The sequence below is a fragment of the Rhynchophorus ferrugineus genome, unplaced genomic scaffold (assembly GCF_030347505.1).
Source record: "Rhynchophorus ferrugineus isolate W39M unplaced genomic scaffold, kcgeb_rfMv2 rfM1, whole genome shotgun sequence".
In the NCBI taxonomy this organism is placed as follows: Eukaryota; Metazoa; Arthropoda; class Insecta; order Coleoptera; family Curculionidae; genus Rhynchophorus; species Rhynchophorus ferrugineus.
Genome location: NW_027472580.1, coordinates 13,159,265 through 13,183,378, shown reverse-complemented (window position 1 = coordinate 13,183,378; position 24,114 = coordinate 13,159,265). Strand labels below are relative to the sequence as shown.

At 31.8% G+C, this 24,114-nt stretch overlaps 1 protein-coding gene across 7 annotated transcripts; it reads right to left on the bottom strand.

Moving 5' to 3' along the window:
• Positions 1 to 8,229: 8,229 nt before the first annotated feature.
• Positions 8,230 to 23,756, bottom strand: LOC143204499 (kinesin-like protein Klp10A). Of its 7 annotated transcripts, none has more exons than XM_076417067.1 (5): positions 23,603 to 23,756; positions 12,374 to 12,523; positions 11,668 to 11,999; positions 10,156 to 10,465; positions 8,230 to 9,354 (listed from the first exon to the last, which is right to left on the bottom strand). In XM_076417067.1, exons 1-5 carry the CDS (start codon positions 23,640 to 23,642, stop codon positions 8,327 to 8,329), a joined length of 1,860 nt encoding a protein of 619 aa, XP_076273182.1. In that variant the 5' UTR covers positions 23,643 to 23,756; the 3' UTR covers positions 8,230 to 8,326. The 7 variants fall into 7 exon arrangements, with proteins under 7 accessions (XP_076273182.1, XP_076273191.1, XP_076273197.1 ...); XM_076417076.1 differs by having other exon boundaries at positions 11,668 to 11,972; positions 23,603 to 23,755; XM_076417082.1 differs by having other exon boundaries at positions 23,489 to 23,629.
• Positions 23,757 to 24,114: the final 358 nt, after the last annotated feature.

Below are 24,114 nucleotides of genomic sequence, written 5' to 3'. Positions count from 1 at the left end.
GACGACAACTAAAGGTAATGAATTACATAAAGCAGCTGCTGAGCTAGGGTGCAGTTACATGTCGACAGGAAAACCAACTTATTGGCCTACCGATCCAGAGAAAACTCCAGACCTGTTAGACTTCTTTATAGCTAGAAACATAACCACTAACTACATGGAAGTTGAAGAAAATTTTGACTTAAGTTCAGATCACACACCTGTGATTTTGACGCTGAGTGAAAACATTATAAGAAAACAACAAAATCCAACATTAACCAACAAGAGGACAGACTGGGAAGGATTTGTTGAAGAAATAAACAATCGAATTCAACTAAATGTTCCCCTTAAGACAGAAGACCAATTAAATTATGAAACCGAAAAATTCGTTGCAGACATCCAACAGGCTGCTTGGAATAACACTCCAGAAATTAAAACTTCAACCAAAGGAATAAATTACCCGAAAGAAATCAAGGAAATGGTAGCTGAAAAACGAAAACTACGGAAAAAATGGCAGCAAAATAGAACACCTGAAAATAAGAATATCTTAAACAACATAACACAAAGGTTGAAGAGGGAAATTTTGGAAATTAAAAACAATTCCATAAATAACTATCTACGAAATTTAACAGATGACAAGAACACAGACTACTCGCTCTGGAAAGCCACTAAATACCTAAAACGATCCTGTCTACATAGTCCTCCGATAAGAAACATGCATGGAAGTTGGGCACGCAGCAACCTGGAGAAAGCAGAAGCATTCGCTGACCATTTAGAGAAAACTTTCAAACCAAACGAAAGTGAAATTGAACATACTTTACCGGACATAGACGGCGAAAATTCGACAATTCAATTAACAACTCCGAAAGAAGTCACCAACGTTATTAAAACTAACATCAAGCCAAATAAATCACCAGGCTATGATTTAATAACAGGGCAATTGCTGCACAATCTGCCAAGAAAGGGTATTATAAAGCTCACTAACTTAATCAATGCAGCATTTCGACTGAAATATGTCCCAGACGTTTGGAAAATGGCTGAAATAATAATGGTTCCAAAACCTGGAAAATCACCAAATGATATAAAAGCTTATCGACCTATCTCACTGTTACCGATGATAGCTAAGGTATTTGAAAAGCTCCTCTTGAAAAGATTAAAACCAATTATAGAGAGAAAAAACCTAATACCAACACACCAGTTTGGGTTTATTACCAAACATTCAACGATTGATCAAGTGCATAGAATAACAGATGTTATTGAAAAAGCCTATGAAGATAATAAAGTATGCTCAGCTGTATTCTTAGATGTAGCACAAGCTTTCGACAAGGTATGGCACAAAGGCCTCGTCCATAAGCTACAGAAAATATTACCGAACCAACACACCGAACTATTAAAATCTTACATCACAGCCAGAATGTTTAGAGTGAAACAAGAGGAAGCTTACTCTACAATAAAAGAAGCTAAAGCAGGTGTACCACAAGGAAGTGTACTGGGGCCAATTCTGTACCTACTTTATACATGTGATATACCACAAATCGAAAACATTACAATGGCTACATTTGCTGATGATACTGCTATTCTTGCTGTCGGAAACAATAGCGAAGAAGCAACCCGAAAACTACAACAGGCTACTGACGCTATAAATAAATGGACCCAAATCTGGAAAATACAAATTAACCAAAACAAATCTGTGCATGTTCAATTCACCTATAAACAGGCCGCGCTTACACCATTGACCATAAACCACACTGTCATACCATACAGCAATAATGCTAAGTATCTCGGAATGACACTTGATGCAAAACTACGGTGGAAGGAACATGTCAAAAAGAAAAGAAAAGAACTTGAGTTAAAATATAGAAAAATGTATTGGCTAATTGGAAGAAAATCTCAATTAACTATACATAATAAATTACTTCTATATAAACAAATATTAAAACCTATATGGACATACGGAATACAATTATGGGGATGTTCCGCAAAAAGCAACATAAATCTAATACAAGTTTTCCAGAACAAAGTCCTAAGAAGCATCGTAGGTGCACCCAGATATTACCGGACCATTTATTTACATCGAGATCTTCAGATACCGACTGTCAATCAAGAAATTAAAAGAATTGCAAAGAGACATGAGGAGAGACTTCACTCTCATGTTAATTTCGAAGTATTACAACTCTTGGACAACACCAAAATCGGACGCAGACTCAAAAGGACCAAACCATTTGAACTTGTGTAGTGTGTTGTAGTGCAGTGAGGTGCATTAGAAAAAACTCAAAGTGTTAAAACAATTATTATTATGTTAGAGACTATGTAGGACTGATGAGTCCTATTAGATATATACCTAGATTTAAGCTATTATAAGGACAAATTGTAGGTTAGTCGGCAACGACTAGTAACAATGTATATAATTATAAAAAAAAAAAAAAAAAAAAAAAATATTTTATCCGAAAGATCATTATGGAATGTACAACTGAAAGGTTTTAAATTTACTTTTTTTTAAACATTTGACAAAAATTTTGTTATATTATCGAAGTGGCAAAATCGCTGAATAAAATAAGACATAGGTCAAAGACAATATAATATAATAAAACAATTTTTTTAGAGTCTGGGGCAGGAGATATTGTCTTGCCTCTATAAAATCAGTCTCAATTTCTGGGTCTACTGATTTATTTATAATTATATTTAAACAAAAATCACACTTAATTTCTTTTTTAAAAAGTTTTACTGAATAACCTGAAATGTACACTACGGTACAACATAAAACTTTGTTTGATCTTATAGGAACATCTGGACTGAAGTTATAGAGTCAAGTAATTAACAGTAAGAATGAGCAGAAAGAAGGATACTGGCTGAATTAATACGAACTTTATCATTACCTTGTGGATTTTGTTTAAATGTCGGTGATACTTGCTTCGAACACCCTCGTTATGGGCCTGGAACGATGGAAAGAGGCACTATATATATATATAGTAAGATAGTTTAGAATTTAATGGTAACTAATTATGAACAGAAATGTGACTGACTCCTTCAATTTACCTTCTATATAATTTTGATTTTGATCCATTTGTACATATTCCGGGCTCGTTATTATTTTCACCGTCACTAAATTGTTCATAAGTACTTAAAGGAAAGTTTAAATGTATCACAAAAATTTCTCACATGGTAACGATCATAAATCTGTTTCGTCTTTAAACCAACCAGTTTAGGATTTTTTATGTTTTCCATCCATTTCTTAAACATCGCTTTTTTAACGGAAAACGATGATGCATTTCCTCACTATCTGTGCATCCGGGCACACAACACTTCCTAGAACGGGAATGAATTTCAACTACCGACTTGTATATAGTAACAAAATAAAATAATAATTTAAAATATAAACGTTATAAAAAGATAACCGCACTGTTCTCAATATAAGGCACATTGGAAATGGCGTGCAAAACAAACAAACCATAGAACGAAATGAACCAATCAAATTCCATCACGGCTCTTAGCGTAGCGAATAAAACAAGTAATATGTTAAACGTAGCGACATCTACATGTTGGACGTCGCGAAACATTTCACCTATGAAGTCAAATCTCCATTTTTCTATGATTAAGGCACAAATATTGCTGATCGTACTCAATGTCAGACACACAAAAATGGTGTCAAAAACAAATAAAAGAAACAAACAATTAGGGTATAGAAATTAGCCAATTAAATGCCTTTGTAGGGAAATTCAAATGAACCAATCAAAAAAATGGTTTCAGAGATAGCATTGGTTAGACCGCGCAAAATATTTCTTCGGTTTTGCCTATTTAAGTAAAACCTCTATATATACTCTATGGATTTGTTATAGTGTTAAGAAACATCATTCGGCCTCTGACTTTGTCATGAAATGTCTGAAAAAATGTCTTGGAATGAAATGTCATGAAAACATTTTGTTGCCTCATTTGCTAATAATGAATGTTTCCCACTGAAATGTTTAGAAGATATAACGGGTTATTTTTTTTACATTTTTACATTAGACATATTTAATATAATCTTAATTTACAAGAAATTAATTTATTACTGCTGTTCACTTATATTTGCATAAGTCAGGCGAGTACGAAATTAATATATCATTATGTGTAGTCTATCGAAAGAAGTTTTGTATATATGCCATCTAGATCTGTAATGTTAAAACGTTGCAATGTTGCCATATCAAATCTTAGTTTTAGTTCAGTTTGACTTTGACATACAACAAAATCCTAATCTAAATAAAATAATTAAAGAAAAAAGTGTCAAATATAATTTATATTAACATTATCAAAACATATTATCAAAAGACTTAAAACTACAATGAAGTATACAGTTATAATAGTTTGTAGATTAGTGTTGTGTTTGATTATATTTACATTAAACTCTTTCTCATACGACCTATGAGTTAGAGTTCTAGACGCGTTTCTAGTTGTATACCCTAGAGGCCTAATCCACCTTATTAACAATTGTATATCCAAGTAATATATTTTACTTTCATTAGAGAGCCTATTTACCTTTTACGCTTAGTTCTTGTGTCCTTTGATACAGTCCTTCCTCGTAAAGACATTTTAACGTAAAACTAGATTTAATCACTGCATTCTCCTTAATACATTTACCACATCTGCAAAACAGTTACTATTCTTTCTTTCCTGACACATTTTAACCTAATGCTTATTTATATCCTGAACAATTACACACATCTGTGCACATAAATCTTTTACACTTTACAATAACATTTGTTCTTCACATATAATGACTTGTAGTCGTTATCAAAATCCACATAAAAATGGTAACAACACAGTGCCAATACTGTATAATCGTTCTTAATTATCTACTGAATCTAATATGAGCCTCCTAGTTGCAATGTAATGACGACGTCTTCAATAAATAGATTAAGCTCGGTAAAGAAGCGTTTACAGAAAAATTTATCGTCTCATTTTCTGTTAATTAATTTGTAGCTTCCAAAATACTTAATTATATTTACTGCTTTTTCTGTTTCACTGCTATTTCAACATGTGACAGGTGTATGCATAAATATATACACATCATGTTTGACGAAACACAAGCTTCAATAAATTCAACCACAATTGATCAAATAATCTCGTTCGTTAATAATCTCGTTAACTGGACTAAATATTTCAAAATAATATTCTCCTTAGGACGAACCAAACTGGTGTACTTGCCAATAAAAAAAAAAAACTTCCAAAGGTTAGATAAACATCAATTTAGCGGTGTATTCTGCTCCAAGAAAACATCTTTGTCCGTAATCGGATATGCTTTGAAATTATAATCCTCCACCAATATATACATATCAGATAACTATTTTCCGCAAACGTAAGGTTAGCTGAGCAATTGTGCGTTAAATTACAGGGTTCTTTTTTCAGGTTTTCGGTGAATAATGCGGATTCGAAGGTCTGATTCCGACGTTTTTTTTGGTCCCGAAATGGGAACGGAACTATTGTCCAGTTGCTAATCTGTTTTGAATGCGGAACGTCAAAATAACAAAATAGTATTATTCATTTTTTTAGCGATTGTCCGGTAGCTTGAGGAGCATTATCTGATTTCCATCTTCATTCTGTTATGTTAAATTACAGAGCCATAACATGATTCTAATTTTAAAAAGTAGTTCTATTAAGTACGAGTGTACTTAGTGGAAAAAATGGTTTTTGTCTTTACTGGGAGATGCTTTTGACATTTTCACATAAAATAACAGAATTCCATTTGATATTTATTGACTCATGCACTGTATACATTTTTGATTTTCATTACTTTTATTGTTTAAATTGAAGAAATCTTATTTTCTTATCTCAAATTGTCATTTATTAAGAAAAATGGGTACAATATACATTAATTTTTGATCAATTTCTACAATTTTTTCCGATTTTTCTGACATAACAATACCGTTTAGAAAGAAGACTTAATCAATGGTAGTTTGACAGCGATCATTTTCACACTTCAGCATTTCAAAAGCGTGTGCCAGCCAAACTATGCTGCATCAATTTGAACATCAGAAGGTGCTATGACTGGCAAATGCACTGAATACGGTAGAATTTACCATTCCAGTTGTAACATTGTCTCTTTAGCAACTCTTGTAGGTGTTTTCATGCAAACATGCAACTTTTTGTCATTTGATGCCATTTTCTAAAAATACGTCTTTAAATTCATGGTCTCATCATGTGCACCGCAAGACTTTATGGCCATGAATATTCATCTATAGATGTAGATAACTCTCCTGCAGTAACCCATGAGTTTTATGTTTGGAATTGTCGTAGTAGATCCACTTTCCATTGCGAGCCACAATAGGCTATACGATGCTGCGTCATATGTCATCTTAATATACAGAAATATCCCAATATAAAAATATTTTAATTAGTATTATATTGAATTATATCACTTTTGTCAGTTTATTAAAATAAATATAAACAAAATACAATTGTATTAATTTAATAATTACTGAAATATCAGCTCCTTCACCATAATGTTTTGACATATTTATTTAATATATATCATAAAATACTTTATAATTTTTTAATAGTATTAGTGTATTATTTCAAAAGCATATAATTCAGAAATTCCATTTTTTAAAATATACATTTTTTTGTATTCAACATTAATGATTTTAATACCTTTAAATGAAAATTAATCAATTAGTTTGCCATCATCCACAGTATACTGTTAGCACCATACATATTAGTATTAATAACAAAATTTAGGTACCTAGTATCATTGCTTTATAATATTAAAGACTAGTTAAAATAAAACTTATTTGTTAGTTTGATAACTGTTTTAATAAAATGTATGACTTATAATTTTTTAAGAGTTTGTAATACACTGTGACCCCACTGATATGCACAGCATGATTTTATGACCGTGAATATTCAGTTCGGAGTCGATATGAATGCCTCTACTTGACTAATTTTTGAATAATTTTTGATTCTGATTGCTATTATAAATCGACTTTTAATTGCTAGTAATAATAAGCGAAATATCCCAAGATAAAATATATTTTAATTAGTTTTATTTGTAATTATTATTAGAGAATCTATTTTAACTATTTAAGAAAGAAATACAACTGTATTTAAATTATATCAATTTAAATATAGCTATAAGTGGTTCCTTCGCCATATTATTTACACATTTTATTTAATAAGTCATAAAATATGTTATATCTTCTTAATAAAAGTTTCCGAAAGTATTTGTATTAGTTTCCCATTAATTAAATATACATATATATATTTCATACATATTTCATACATAGTTACAATACATATTTCTTTGCATTCAACTTTAATAAATAATTTTAAGTAAAAATAAATCAACTTGTTCAACACTATCAGCAATATACTGTTAAAAGTGTACATATTAGTATTAATAACAAAATTGAGAACTAGTATCATTGCTTTATAATGCTAAAGGCTCTTTGAAATTAAGGTTTTTGTATAATATGGTGAAGGCAATTATAAATCTACAATATCTTAAAAATACCTTTGAAATATACTACGGAAATTTAATTATATTGAAACATGTTTCATTCTTGAAGGAGCTTTCATATAATGCAGTTCCTTTTTAGTTTTAAAGTAGTTTTATCTGACGTAACATATCAATTATAAAAAAGTTTTAAAATTAAATCATTAAACAGACTTTAACATTCACCTTCACCATATTATACTGAAAAACTTGCAAATAGAAATATTTTTTTTAAACAAAACTTAACAATAATGTCTGAATTAATAAACTAATGTTTTTAAAAAGCAAGTTCTATTAAACTGTTATAAAAGTGTTCATTTAAAAAAGCTTTATTTTTATTAAGAGTATAAAATTAGGAATATAGTATTCTCTCTTGAATTATTTAATTTAATTTTCATTAAAAATTATTTGTACATATTTTTTAATATATTTGAATTACAAAACATTCTGTGCTCATTTCACTCATTTTTTGTATTATTTTAATAACAAATTTTATCTAAACCACAATTATAACTTTTGTATATTTATACTAAAATATTATAAAGTAAAAATCAAAATTAATTACACTTAAAACGTTATTTTAAGCTCAAATATATTTTAAAATATCACTAGAATAAATCCATTTTTGTCTTTGGTTTTTTTTATTGGTTGTATTATGAAGTCTTCACTATATAATATTTTTGATCACGATATGGCGAAGGCAGTTTTTTAAATTTTAAAGTCCAAAGTCTGAAATGTTTTTTAATATTTTTATTCAAAAACGTAAGGATCAAAATATAACAACATAATTGATTTTCTGATAGGCTTTTATTAAAAATAGTTCCATTGTTAAATAAAAGTACGAAATAAATAGAGAAAATTATAATCAAAGTACACCTTCTGCATTCAACCGTCTAATATATTGCAGAACTCGTTGACCTTCATCAACGCCTCCTTCTGAATGTCGATCATTTCGCTCAACAGATTCTTCCAATTGGTGGCGTACTGATTCTTGTCGAACCCGTTCTTCTGACTGGCCTTGTATAGGTCGCACGCCACCCGATGGAAATAGACACAGCTCTCGATCACGTGCTTGTTGTTCTCCAACACCTCCCACTCCATAGAAGAAACGTTCAGTCGTCTTTCCTCGTCCTTCAGCATCTCCTCATCCACCTCGGCGAAATCCTCGATAGAATCCTCGTCATTTATCATCACTTCGTCATTGAGATCATCATCGGGGCTATCAGTAGCGATCAGTTCTTTGACTCTATCGGCGTATCGAAGAGTATTCAAAGAGTGGTCGACGGAAAAATTCCCCGGACTTATTAAAGCTATCATGCAGGTTCGAGATTTCTCTCCTATGAACGAGTCTCGTAACACCTGGGTCAGTTTGCTTCCACGAAATGGCAGATGGGCTCCCTTACGGCCAAGAGCCCGGATGCATTCCTTCAAAGCCAGAAGGCTCTTGTTGATATCGGCTCCTTCGATGCGGGTCTGTCTGTTAGACTTGCTGGTGTCGGCGCCTCTCTCGTTTCCAGCCAAATCGATCAGAGAGAACTTGCCTTCGATGTGCCTCGATCCGGCTTTCCGTAGAATTATCTGGAAGACGGCGTGAGATCTGGAGGAGTTTGAGTTGGCAGATGTCTGTCCCGAGGTTCTTTCCAGACTTCCTTTCTGAATAAGCTCCAGGACGTCCTCCACTTTCGTGACGACTTTCTCGGTAAGCCCCACCACTTGCACCTGTTGCTTCCCGTCTTCCAGCACACGAAGTCTTTGTTTCTTGGCCAGGAGATCGAAAACTAATTTTCCGTAGATTTCGAAAAAGCTAGCCGAGACTATGTAGTTCATTTTGGAGTATTTCGGATGATTCAGATATTTGAAGACGTCCATGGCGACCAATCCATAAATGCCATTCTTGAAATTCTGTTGTCTGCCTGAAAATATTATTTTGTAAATTATGTTGTTAAAATAACATTGAGTAAAACGGATATGATAAAAAACATTTTTATCAACAGGTCATATGTTTTTTAGTTAGCCCTAACCCTCAAAAATTAAATTAAGAGTACCGTAAAAATATTCTACTCCCAAACTTTCTTACATTTTATTAGCTTGACCCGATAATAAAGTTACACCACGAATGAAGGTATTTTGGAATCTATAAACAAGAAGTAATATTGCGAATAAAGAAGCAAAAACTTTCAATTTACAAAAAGCAAGGTTCTATTAATTATCTTAAAGAAATGGTGGCTGAAAAACGAAAACGACGAAAAAAGTACTAGAAAATAAAAATATAAGGACATAGAATAAAGTGAAGAGTTATAGATGCCTAGATGAACACCTAGATTTTATGTTTGAAGTCACCAGCAACTAATAATAACATATTAATAAAAAATTGCAATAGCCAATAATATTAAGTACTCTACGTGTGATCCCATAAATTAAAATAAGAATATTGGCTGCTTATACTCAATAAACGCTTATTTGGACTTCGTCCTTAAATCAGAATCTGTAAAATTTTAAGATTTTTGTTTAATTATAAATAATCTGCAGTTCATAAACATATTCATAAAATAAAAACAAAAGTTTTATGATTATTTTAAAAGTGTTTCCAACAAAATACCGTTTAAGTGTTGCTTCAATTCATAAACATGTACCTTAAAAAATACTTATAATATCTTCAATAAATTATGTGAATCCTTATAATTGTATGATATTTAGTATACGAAAAATTTTACCTCTGAATTCCCCTCCCATTGTATGAGTTTTACCGGAACCAGTTTGTCCATAAGCGAAACATGTGGCCATTCCACCCTCGAAGATGGTCTTAACCAACGGTTTAGCAGTGAATTTGTAAACGATGTCATTCGTACAAGTATCGTCAAAGACATAATCAAAGCGAAAATGTTGGTTTTCCAGGTATTTGGTCAAGTCGACTTTTTGCTTTGGCTCGTGAACTATCAGTTGATTCTTGGTGTTCACCGTCATCACATCAACTTCTTTTCTGCGTTCTTCTTTATCATTTAAAGGTCGCTTTCTAACGCATACCTACAACATCAACAACAGGTGTTACTAGAACAATATAATATATAAGAACAATACTAGAAAAATTTAATTAATTAATTTGAAAAAACCTGTCTTTATAAAACAATTAATTAATTGTTGTTAAAGATTTTTCAAATAAATCCAACTAAATAATAGATTCAGCATGCCAACGAACACTAGATATTCAAATAAGGCTAAGTAATGAAGTTCTTCCCATACTAGTATATTGATCTTATATGGCTACCAATTTCATAATTTCTTTAGATAATATATGATCAAGATTTTATTGATTTTTAAATAGATCAAAATATTAGTGAAGTTAACAAGTGTGGATATAATAGCTTAAGTCAAAAAGTAAAAAGAAAATGGACATAGGAAGGTGAAGTGGCAGAGCTACAAGAATAAAGCCACGACAATTACAAAAAACAAGACTACAAAAAAATAAAACTAATGCTACTAAAAGAGAGAGATGAAGAAAATATGAACATATTACTAATGAAAATAACACAAGAAACTTACAAGACTACTTGCAAGGCAATAGAATAACATAAAGAATGAATATAAAGTGAGAGAAAATCAAACAAAACAAACCTGAGAATAGTTTTAGTGAGAGAGGAGGGAAGATGAGGCATTAAATAAAAAAGAATATAATACAAGATAAGTACAAAAATAAAGGAACCGAAATTTTGAAAAAAAAGCAAAAGTTAAAAGAATCAAGGATTCAAAAAGATCTAGATAAGGTTATTGAACAAATTGCAAAATTACTAAAACAAACAAGATAAGGAAGAACTCTTATTTTATCCAAAGAGAGTAACAGAGAAGAAAAACAAAAGGAGTTACAGAGTATGCTAACATCAATAAATGAAAGAAATACAAGCAACATAATTGTGAAAATAGAGTAGAATAAAACAAGCAAAGTGAACAGCACTTCTAGTGATAAAGACGAATAGAAATGATAAATAACATAATAAAAAATCAATAAACCAAAAAATCAAGGATTTGACGAACAATAATAGCAAATCCAAAGAAAAAGATCAAAGATAAATTAACAGAGAGAAATAGGAACAGCAGAAGATTACATAAAATAAAATAAAAACATGTTAAAGACAGTAGGGTATGAAGAAAAGTGTCAGTAACTAAATAGAAACCGAAGAAAGACTTATCCACGCCAAAGGTCTTAAAAAAGCTTAATGCTAATAGTATACCGTTATCTGATTCTCCACAACTGGATCATTTTCACGCAACGGCCTGAAATCCAGACCGTTTCGAAACTCGTTGATCATTTGTTCGAATTCCCAATAGGGATTGTGTTGCTCTAAATGCATCAGCTGATCCTTTATCGCTTTCTCGTCGGCCTGCCTCTGACGGCGCTCATCTCGATTTCTTGCTATCATCTCCACCTTCTTCGCTGCTTCCGATTTATAATCGTACACGGAATCACGCCTGGATCTGGTACCTTTCTTCGGGGTTGGTGACTTAGGAGGACTGGATGGAGGTGACCCCAGAGATGCTGGAACGAAATTGTGGTATAGACCACCTTTTCTTGCAAAACAATGAAGATTAATAATTAGAAGTAAATTTTTTTCGAAGTCTCGAAATATAAAAAAAACCCTCGTATTAAGCTTCATCCATTATTAAACTTTAATTAATCATTAAAAAAACGGAATTTTTTAAAATACATATAAAATTTAAAAATTTATATTACAAATGTTATTAAAATTGAGTGTAAATAAACCTGATACTCATTAATTTAAAATTAAAATGGAGAATATAATTAACAATATAACGGAGAGTTGAATAGGAGCGAAAACATAATACTAGTTATTATTTAATACTAATTGAATGATTTATTCAAATATGTTTAAGAGAATTATGTCGATAAAACAGTTATATAATAAATAAGTTACTTACCATGCAATCTAGGCGAAGAATTATTGTTGAGACGTACTGGGACAAAACTGCTAGTATTCCTCGAGTTATCATCACTGCTCCTTCCCATTGGCGATGACGGTTTGGACGGTCTCTTCGTTTCTTCTATGAGGTACGGAAACATTTTTCCTCCTGTCAAAATTTTTAAATGTCAAACGTGATTTCAAGCATCATGTAGTAATATACCTGAAAGCTGGTTGACAATAAAAAATCATTAATGATAAAACAATGATTGCAGTAATAATGATTGAAACAGATTAAAAAAAAATTGTCTTTTTTTTTTCAGATAAAAGAAGGTTACACATTTATTTTTCTTATCCATTTCAATATTATGAGTTTGAATTACAATCGCATTACATCTTTATATATATATATATCAATGTTTCTTATTAACCATAATGTGTACCGTTCACTTTAGTACATATATTTGTTAGCGTGATATCTAAAACGTTGTTTATGTATTTGTTGAAGTACCGAGAAACTTTAATTCTACTATACTATACTATACTACAATACTATAAAACTTAGGTTGATCAAAGAAAACACAAAAAGTTTACAAAAAATATCTTTATTTCATAAGTTAGCATGTTTACAATTCAATGTCTTCAGATAGCAGGTCCATTAAAAGTTCCCGGCCCACCATAGTAAAACACATTTGACAAAATTAGTTTTTTTTTCAACATAATTCCCTTCAAGAGTACACTGATTATTGCGACCCTCCAACATTTCCATACCAATTTTGTAGTACGATTTGCCCTTTGCTTCAAAGTAGGCTTCAGTTTCGGCGATCACCACTTCATTTGACGAAAATTTCTTCCCAGCGAGAATTCTTTTGAGATTTGAGAACAGGAAATAGTCGCTGGGGGCCAGATCTGGAGAATACGGTGGATGAGGAAGCAATTCGAAGCCCAAGTCATGGATTTTTGCCATCGTTTTCATTGACTTGTGCACCGTGCATTGTCTTGGTGAAGCAGCACTTTCTTTATCTTGAAATGCGGCTGTTTTTCGGCGATTTTGTCTTTCAAACGGCCCAATAACGCTATGTAATAGTCGCTGTTGATGGCCCTACACTTTTCAAGATAGTCAATGAAAACTATTCCATGCGCATCCGAAAATACAGACGCCATAACCTTGCCAACCGACTGTTGCCTTTTCCCACGCTTTGGAGCGGGTTCATCGTGTGCAGTCCACTCGGATGACTGTCAATTGGACTTCGGAGTGAAATGATGGAGCCATTTTTCATCCATTGTTACATATCGACGCAAGAACTCGGATTTATTACGTTTGATCATCTTCAAACACTGCTCCGAATCATCAACTCGTCATTGTTTTTAGTCAAAAGTGAGCTCGCGCGGCACCCACTTTACACAGAGCTTTCTCATACCGAAATATTCGCGAATGATATGATGTACACGTCCAATTAATATCTTTAGAGTGTCTGCTATTACATTCAATTTCAATTTACGGTCATTCAAAATCATTTTGTGGATTTTATAAATGTTGATGATCTATATGTCAGGCCGGGGACTTTTCAATTGACCTGTTATGTTAGATATGAGTAGCAAACTCTTCATTGTGGTTATGCATTTATGTTTAAAAAGGTATATAGTTATTATGAAAGAATATTTGTTTTGTATTTGTGCATAATTGTCTGTTACGCATATATTTTGATCATGTTTTCAATTTAAAAAGCCATTTATTCAAATAAATTGTTACAATATGCATCAACATAGTTTGCATAATTTTCGACTTTTACACATATTTCTAGCAAAATGGGAATACAATGTCGATTGACTGCTGTTAGTTTGGCAACGATCAACAACGATGACTGCTGCTGACGATCAATCAATTTTTACACATTTTTTGTTCATTTTTCATCATATATAAGTCAATACTTAGGCCCATTTGGACCTATAGTATTGAACTGTGGGGTACAATTAGGAAATCTAATAGCTATCTTCCAGAGGTTCCAGAATAAAGTGTTGCGAGTCATCGTCGATGCCCCATATTACGTCTCCAACAAACTGATTCAGCTCGATATCCCCTTAGAACCCATAATGAGTGTGATTCGAAGTGTTAGTGCGAAGTACCCTGAAAGACATACCCTGTTGGGGCACCCTAATGCATTCGGCAAACAGTTAAATGTGAGCGATGACAGTGTAGTTCATAGGCTCAAACGCAAACTATCATACGAACTGATTAATAGACACATAGAGTGAGATTTAATAATCTTTAGATTAAGTTAGAATAGTCTTTAGAATAATTGATAAACTTTAAAATAAGTTAAAATAGTATCTAGAATAAGATGTAGTTTATAAGGTGTACAGCACATCACTTATTGAAACAATCTTCTACATGTCAGGATAGTTATATCATATAACAGAATCTAAAGCTATCCATTTACTGTAATACTATTACGACTACCATTTTTTAATTAGTAACACTATGATTTTAAAACCCATATAAAATATTTACTCTTCCAGAATATAATGGCTTCTCTATCAGTTCAACTACTATATGTTAATTGAATATCTAATCCAACACATTCTTGATGTACTAATATTGATTGATTAATGAATCAATCAATCAAGTGTTCAATTACATCTACTGGTTCACTAACACAATGATACGACATTGCTCTTGACTGATCTATATTATTTCTGAATAATACCTATTTCAGCTAGAGTTCAGCATGGTACTCTCTTGGATGTCGTCCCTATATCTACTCTAAACTGCTGATATTCCAAGTATATCTATAGAAAATCTACAAATAAGACTCAACAAGACCTATGAATGGGCTAAAAACTGGAAAATACAGCTTAATAGCCAGTCAATAACTCAATAATTAAACCTATTTGGAATTTCTATGAAGCTATCGAAGACTTCGCTGCAAAACGTGAAAGAAGTCTGCTAAAACACACTAAATTAAATAAATAGAAATCAGAAGATTGAACTGAACCAAACCACACAATTAATTTTAGCTTGACTTAATCTAATGTAATTTTGACAAAGGAAATACATACTGATTTTTTTATAAGCTGATTAGGTTATAACATCCATATTCTGGAACTACTATATAAGTTGTTCATTTCGTTCATCTTCTATTTTGAGAAACTCAGAACTATCAATAAAGAATATTACATTGCTGTACCATTGGATCGATTAGCGATGATTAAAATAATTGAATTACTCTAAGATTTGTTACCCCACCATATTTTCTAAATCTGCACCCAACTAATGGTTTCTTATAAGCCTCAATAAACGAAATTTGACTAAAATGAAGCATTTTTTTTGTTAATTACATCTTACGTAAGATATCGAAAGACACTCTCAACTTTACCTAAAATCAAAGAGTGTGTCGGGTGCAAATATGGAGTTACATTAAAACATCAAACCAACTAACAGGTCAATTGAAAAGTCCGCGGCCTACCATAGTAAATCACATTTTTTTGGCAAAATTAGTTTTTTTTGCGACTCTCCAACTTTTCGATACGTTCGATTTTGTAGTACGTTTTGTTCTTTGCTTCAAAATAGGTCTCAGTTTGGTTGACATCTTTAGAATGTCTGCTGTTTCATTCAATTTCAATTTATGATCATTCAAAATCATTTTGTGGATTTTTTTAATGTTTTCGTCAGTAATAACCTCTGCGTCCGTGTCCACTGAGTTCACCGTCTTTGGTGCTCATTTCACCACGTCTAAACTTAGCATACCAATCCTGGATGGTTGATTTTCCTGGGACAGTGTCCGGAAACTCGGCATCAAGCCAAGTTTTTTCTTCAACTGTATTTTTACCCTTCAAAAAGCAATATTTTAATTCCTTTTTATCCATTTTTTTACTATAATTAAAGTTGCTTCACTCAAAACACTATAATTCACAAACTAACGACCCGACAGCTGCCAAATTTATACACGTATCTTTTGCGGGTTAGGGGTATCTAACAAACATATAGATTTAATTCTAGTAGCGCCATCTATGTGTCAGTCCGGGCACTTTTCAATTGACCTGTTAGTAAAGCAAGGCTGCCGAAACAAAGTTCAACGATGAATTTCCAATGTTTATCGCTAGATAACCAACGAACGATAACCGAGAAGTCAAATGGATTTACAAAATTATCCAATATTTCGCCTTAAAACATGAAATAAGGTTACTAAATTATATCAACGTCGAGATAATGCAACTACTATATAGCACACTTGATCTCATACGATCAAGTCGTCCCGTTGTCAAACGTATGCAAAATTCTTCAAAATAATAGTGATAGAGGTTATAAACCGGCAAACGTTATTTTAATGCTTTGCTTGTTTTGATAAATTTCAAACTGCTGCTTATTACTCTAATTCAAAATATGCCATACAGAACAGATTGCGTCTCTACTCAGTTACTTTGAACAGGAACGAGATGATGGAGGCCCCTCTTGCCAGTAAAATTAGTTAGAGAAGTAAGTATTTTTTACTATTAAATATTAATTTGTTTTGATTTTATTGAAAATATTTTTAGCGTGTTGCATCTGCACTAAATATTATTATGAACCCGGTCACTAAAATATCAAAAAAAAATTAAAAATATCATCTTAAATTCACCGAAAAAAAAAACAGTCCTCATACCAAGCGGGTGACGAATCAAGATCAGCTTGATATTAGTTCTATCAGGGATTAAATATACAAAATGTATAAAAACAGTGAGTAGTTTTTCAATACAAAGATAATTTAATTCATTTATTTCAAAGGAAACTGTTAGTCTCAAAGGTATCAAAGGGGTCTAATGGAACATCCGGTTCCGGCTTTTAAAAGAATACAATTTTTAAAAGTATAATAACATGAAGGGAGACTTATTAATTCAATTTATGTATTTAGATGAGATATGGATATTTCAGAACGGGACCAATATACTCAATGATCACTCATGGCATTTTGATAATAAAAATAGTTTTAAGACAACAAAATTTGATGGAAAATGGTAAACGCTGGAATAACAATTGATTAGGTTTTATTAGCGATAACATTTACTAATAATTAATTGCAGATGAATTCGATCAGACACATTGAAGAAAAAATTGACAAATGATGGAACTGTGAACAAATGTTAGATAGATTGGATAAAAACAGCTTTGTTATTCACTTGATCGAAACTTTCTGAATATGATATAATTCAATGCTGCCAATTTCTAAGACAGAGTGATGGAAGTACAAACAAGTAAAGATGACTATATAATTAATATATGATAACTGTAGGAAATGTTATTGCAGAGTGTAAGAAATTTATGAGCACAGATATGTGTGTAATTGTTCAGAATATACATGAGCATTTGGTTAAAATATATCAGGAGAAAAAGAATAGTAACTGTTTTGCAGATATAGCAAATGCATTAAGGAAAATGCAGTCAGTAAATCTAGTTTTATCAAGAAAGATGTATAGGTATTAACAGAACAAATGAAGGAGAAATACAGTGGTATCAAAATATCTTTATGAGGAAACACTGTACCAAAGGACACAAGAACTAACCGTAAAAGGTAAATAGGCTCTCTAATGAAAGTAAAATATATTACTTGGATATACAATTGTTAATTAGGTGGATTAGACCTCTAGGGGATATAACTATAAACGCGCCTAGAAGTCTAAGTCATAGGTGCTGTGGAAAGGAGTTCACTGTAAATATTATCAAACACAACCTTAACCTCCTTCGATAATGTATTAGATCTATTATAATGTTAAAATAAATTATATTTGATAACAGAATTTTTGTTTAATTATTTTATTTAGATCAGATTTTTTAGAATTTTGTTGTATGTCAAAGCCAAAATTAACTAAAACTCAGAGTTGATACGGCAATATAGCGACGTTTTGACGTCACAAATTTGGATAACGTATCTTCAAAACTTTTTTGGATAGACTATACAACCGAACGATAATAATAAATTAATTTTATATATTAAAACTGTGCTAATAATATCTAAAGTAAAAGGTAATTAATAAAAAAATTATACTTAAATTTAAAAAAATAATAAAATATTACGGGCTCATATAAAACATTTTACTTATCTACAATAATAATTGCAATTTTTGACAGAAAGTGAAAATGATCATTTAAATATAAGAAGCATAAAAATGGTATTACTCTATCGACGATGAATCATCAGCGATATCTGGTCAAGGACGCTATTCCATTCAAATACTACTTACCAGCTGTACAAATCGTGCGTATGAAGAAGTAGCTTACCATTTGATAAAGCCGCTTGTTTCCTTCGCAACAAAACGTAACAACAACAACAAAATATTAAGATAACAACAAACATAATATTGTTCTGGGTGTCAGGTGAATGAAGCAATATTGTTGAACTATTCCGAGAAGGACGATTTTTATTAAAATCAAAAATGGTAACGAGCGTGGGCCTCTTTATTTTCTATGAGATCTTGCCTTAATTATTCTCATATTACAGGATTGGATTTATAGACGGATTGAATATTAATGGCTGTACTTCAATGTCAGAATTTTTTAAATAAATACATTTTGCATGAGATGTGCGAACTATAATATTAATTTACAAATTAATTTATTGACACTGTTCTGTTGTACTTACATTATTACAAAAACAAGATTTTTTTAATTAATCTCCTATGACGTCAAGAATCTGCCCGTGGGCAATAAGTATTATTATATGATTTCAGTAATATAATATAACCATCCTGGCATGTAGAAGATCACTTCAGTAAGTGATCTACTGTACAACTTATAATCTAAATCTGATTCTAGATACTATTCTAATTTATTTTAAAGTCTATTCTAACTTATTCTAAAAACTATTCTAGCTTATTCTAAAGATTATGAAATCTCACTCTATGTGTCTATTAATCAGTTCGTATAGTTGGACACGTAATAAGGGGCATCGAAGATGACTCGCAACACTTTATTCCGGAACCTCTGGAGGATATCTATGTTAGATTTGCTAGTAGTACCCGACAGTTTAATACCATAGGTCCAAATGGGCCTAAGTATTGACTTATACAGCAAAACCTTGTTATCTAATGATCATTTAGATTTACGCCCTATCAGCCAGTACATTTAGTTTAGTTAAACCCAGTTAGCTGCTTGCGTTTTGTCACTATATGTCAAACGTCGATCGAAATGCATTCCCAGATATTTAACGTTGTCTGCTTGCGGAAGTTCATGGTTATTCAATTTTACGGAAGGGCATGTTCTTCTACAAAGGGTTAATATCAAATGGGTAGATTTTACGTTTTCAACCACAATTCGACTTTGTTAACATGAAGTTGGATGTTTTTGTAGCTGATATTGGATCCTCGTGTGATGATATCGCTGTATCATCAGCATATGTTGCAACAGTAGTGTTTCTTGAGATCGGCAGGTCATCTGTATACAATACATATAACAATGGGTCAAGAACACTGCTCTACGGAACACCCGAATATATTGGGTGTAGATCAGTGTATTCGTCACCCTGTTTGACAATAAAATGTCTGTCTGTGAGTTAAAAAAAACAAGATGAGTATGGGATTAGCACAGTATGTATTTCCCAAATTAAAATAAAATTAAACTACTTAAGCTAAAGTTAAGAGTAATACTTATATGCTATATAAGTTCGTATGGGTTGGTTCGCTGCAATCTTCTGACTTCCTGCGTATTGTCCAGTAGCTTGCTTCCACGTTATATATCAAATAAACTTATTTTACGTTTCAATGTGAAATCTCAGATCACTTCATAAATCTATTTGATTTCGAGGTTATCGTGCAGCTCCTCGTTGGTTACATAGCGATGACAATTGGTAACTAATCATAGAACTTTGTTTTGGCAACGTTGGATTGCTAGTTGGTTTGATATTTTAGTGTAAGCCCATATTCGCACCCCATAGGTCCAAAATGGCTTTATGATTCACTGATAAAACAAGCTCTTTGTTTGTAGGTCAAATTGAGAGTATCTTCCAACTAACCACTACAGTTGCTTGACTTTGAGTCTAATCTGCTTCTTGTTTAACATGATGTTTCCAATTTAATCTACTATAGAGATGGACGCCGAAGTATTTAGTTGATTCTGCTTGAGCAATTCGATATCTGTCAGGTGGTATATTCAGGCTGTTGCCATTTCGCCGAAACGCAAAATTAGATGGACAGACTTGGAGCTATTAAGCTGTGTTCTCCAGTCTTTAGTCCATTTATAGATAATGATGACTGTCACTTGTGCTTTTTCTACAGTTTTAGGTAGAGATATATCTTTTGCTATAATAATTATGTCGTCAGCAAATGTTCCAAGTACTGTTTCTCTTGTTGTTGGGATATAAGCAATGTAAAGCATATACAGGAGTGGTCCCAAGACATTACCCTGGAGAACTCCAGCTCAAATATTTTTAAATGTTGAGAATGTGCTTTCATACAAAACTCGAGATATGACTCCAGCAGTTGACAATCTTCCGCTGTAAGAATTTTCTCATCTTGTACATTAGTTTCAAATTCTATAACAAGGAATCTTAAGTACTAGCTTTAAATAAAAATAATCAATCAGATTTACAAAAATCATTTACACTAAAAATCCAAAATTTAAATTATTAACCCACTTAGACTTTTCACCATCTTTCAGGCAGGCTTTCTAATAAACGTGTAATTCAATTTTTACATCACGAGCACCTTTACCTTCTCATTAAAAATCCATCTAGTATAATTCCACAGACGCCTTATTCGAATGATTTAGCGTCGACGGACTTCTTAAACTTATAAACTAAAAAACCACTTTGATAACATAGTCTTGAATCAATCTTTTTATTTCAACAGCATATTACAACTAATTATTCACTATCTAGTAATTTCTCTAAATAATAATACTGACCAAATATAATATTTGAGACCCAAACTTTTGGTACTGGCTTCAAAATTTGTTTAAATAACAATCCAACAACAGTCCAACCAACAATCACACATTTCTCAGCCTCATACAAAGTTATGCTCGTTATGTTTCTTTTTAACATGCTCTTTCTACTTAACATTGGTATCCAGTGTCATGTTCATGAATTTTATTGTATTGGCATACGGAATTACTTATTCATTCTGTAATGCTATTGACAGCTGTTCGCACATTATTTACAGTTGTCTCAATATTAAACAAACAAATAGTGCTGTACCTTCAGCAAATATGAACCTTGTTACTGTATCAGGTTTAAGGAAATCATTAGTATAGTTTACACTACATTGATCCAATCTTGTGGTACACCAGAGAGCGACTTGAGAGTCTGGCTCTTCTGAGTAGGTAATTTGCCAACCTGTGGTCGATGTCCTCATCCCATCTTTTATTAAAGATTTGGTACTCGTTAGAAATATGGCTGAACACATTTCCTTTTTCCAAAAGTTTTCTCAATCATACAATATATCTAATCAATTATCTGTGTCTGCACAGCACCTTCTGAATACCACTTTTTCAGATCGATGCAACACGCTTTGACTGACATACGGCTGTGAAATACTGAAGAAGTGCCTAAATGACTCGATGATTGTTGCCTAGTTGATAGCTACCAAGTCAACATCCTTCTTTCGTTACGGTACCACTATGTTGTTACAGAGATGTTGAAAAATTGTAGAAAATGATAGGATGTATTTAAATTAACATATATATTGCACAAATATGTCCCTATAAAAGCCTTTTAAAGTGAAAAAATGATCATTGTGTTCAGTGGCCATGCAATTATTATTTTCTGCCTTTTTAAACAATATATACCAGCAAATCTATCAAATATATTTAACTCTTACTAAAGTATTATCAACAAATGACATAGATCGAAATGTAATACCTGTACATCAGTTGGATTATGAGTATTATTCAACATTTTCAACATTATTGAAAAAGCTTACGTGGAGTAAAAGATTTGCTCTATAAGAAGCTAAATAAGAAGGAACTCACTCAACAATGAAAGTAATAAAAGCAGAAGTTTTGGATTTTGTTATTTACATCTACTACTATAAATGTGACATAACACAAACAAAATATGTTATTATGACTACATTTGCTGATTCTTAAAGCCAATAGCAAAGAAATAACCAGGAAACTGTAACACGCAAACAATTATATAAATAAGTGGACCCAGGCATGAAGAATAAAACTCAGTGAGAGTAAGATCAATGCATATTTAATTTAACTTGAATCACACGGTTCATATACCAATAAATGTGATAAATACTATTATCCCACACAATAACAATGCTAAGTATCTTGGGACAATGAAAAACTTAGGAACATACAAAAAAAACTGGAATTAACATACCAAAAAATGTATTGATTATTTAGAAGTAATTCTAAATTATCCGTACATAATATAAGGTTGCTGTACAAACAGATACTAAAGTCTATATGGACCTGCGGAATACAATTATGGGGATCTTGCACCCTTTGCTCTACTCCTGAAAAGCTCTACTCCTATGTGAATATTGAATAAGCTGCAACTGGAAACACAGAGATAAAAGATCCTATGATCTTGTGTGGTTGAAGTAAAATCCACCAATTGGTAAAAACACTGAAAAGTGCTACTAACTTTTATTTTAGTATAGACTAATGAGCCTTCTTAAATAAGAGTCTTAGTAAGGCCTAATGGGTCTTCTAAAATAGTGTAAATGTTAATGAAGGTTTAACTCACTATAGAGACAAATTGTAACAAAAAAAATACAAATTACTTTTCCATCCTTTCATCAACAGACTGCCACATAAATTCGTAATTTCTATACGTAATTATTCAAAACATATTTCATTCAGATATCTTATCGGGTAAATGATAAAATATCTATTTACAAATTAAACGTGTTTTAAAAACTAAATAAACTTGAATAAAAGGCACATTTAAAAAACTTCACGAAACTATGACTAACGAAAGAATTTCCTTTGTTCTAAATTTGATAACGTTTTCTAAAATAATGTACATGTCAATTAATTAAAAACGCAACAATTATTAGTATTATAATTTTTGAAAAATGTTTAATACGTCCCTGTATTAATTTGTGAATATATCCTGTAAATTGGAATTGAGAATATAGTAAATTTGTGTCTGATTGTTATTCTTCATTTGTACAGATACCTATTGATTTTTATTTGGTTAATACTAACCCATTAGAATCCTACTCCTACATATTCCAACTCATGGAAAAGTATTGGGATGCAACAACATTCAACTAAACTTAAATTAATACCACTGAGTCACATGCACAGATTTGCACTCACCTTTACTGTCGTGAATCAAAATATATTTTTGCAGGAACATCTTGTTCGCTGCGGTTCTAATTAGAGCTGCTACTACGTCGACAATTGCCAGATTTAATTTGAGATAAGTTTGATATTAAACGAACCAAACGTGGACAACATAGAAAATCTATTTGCTGTACTGTTCGGGGTAGTACGACACTATTATAATATATCTATAGCCTATTTGAGCTTAGTTATTGACCAAACTCCCGATATAGTTTCCCAGGAGACATTTAAATAAGCTTATTTTGGTAAATTACGCCAATATTTATAAAAATTATTATATGGCTTAGTATTATTTCCGTTAATATTACATGAAAAGCAGAAGAATAATTCAGAAGTTATTTTTTATTTCAACGTCATCCTTACTTTAAAATATTTTCGCGCCTTTGTTTATGCCATCTTTTAGATATTCGTAGAAATACTGGCGATACTTGCGCCACCTAGTACTAGTGGTGAGAACCTCATGAATAATATAAAATATTTTAAAA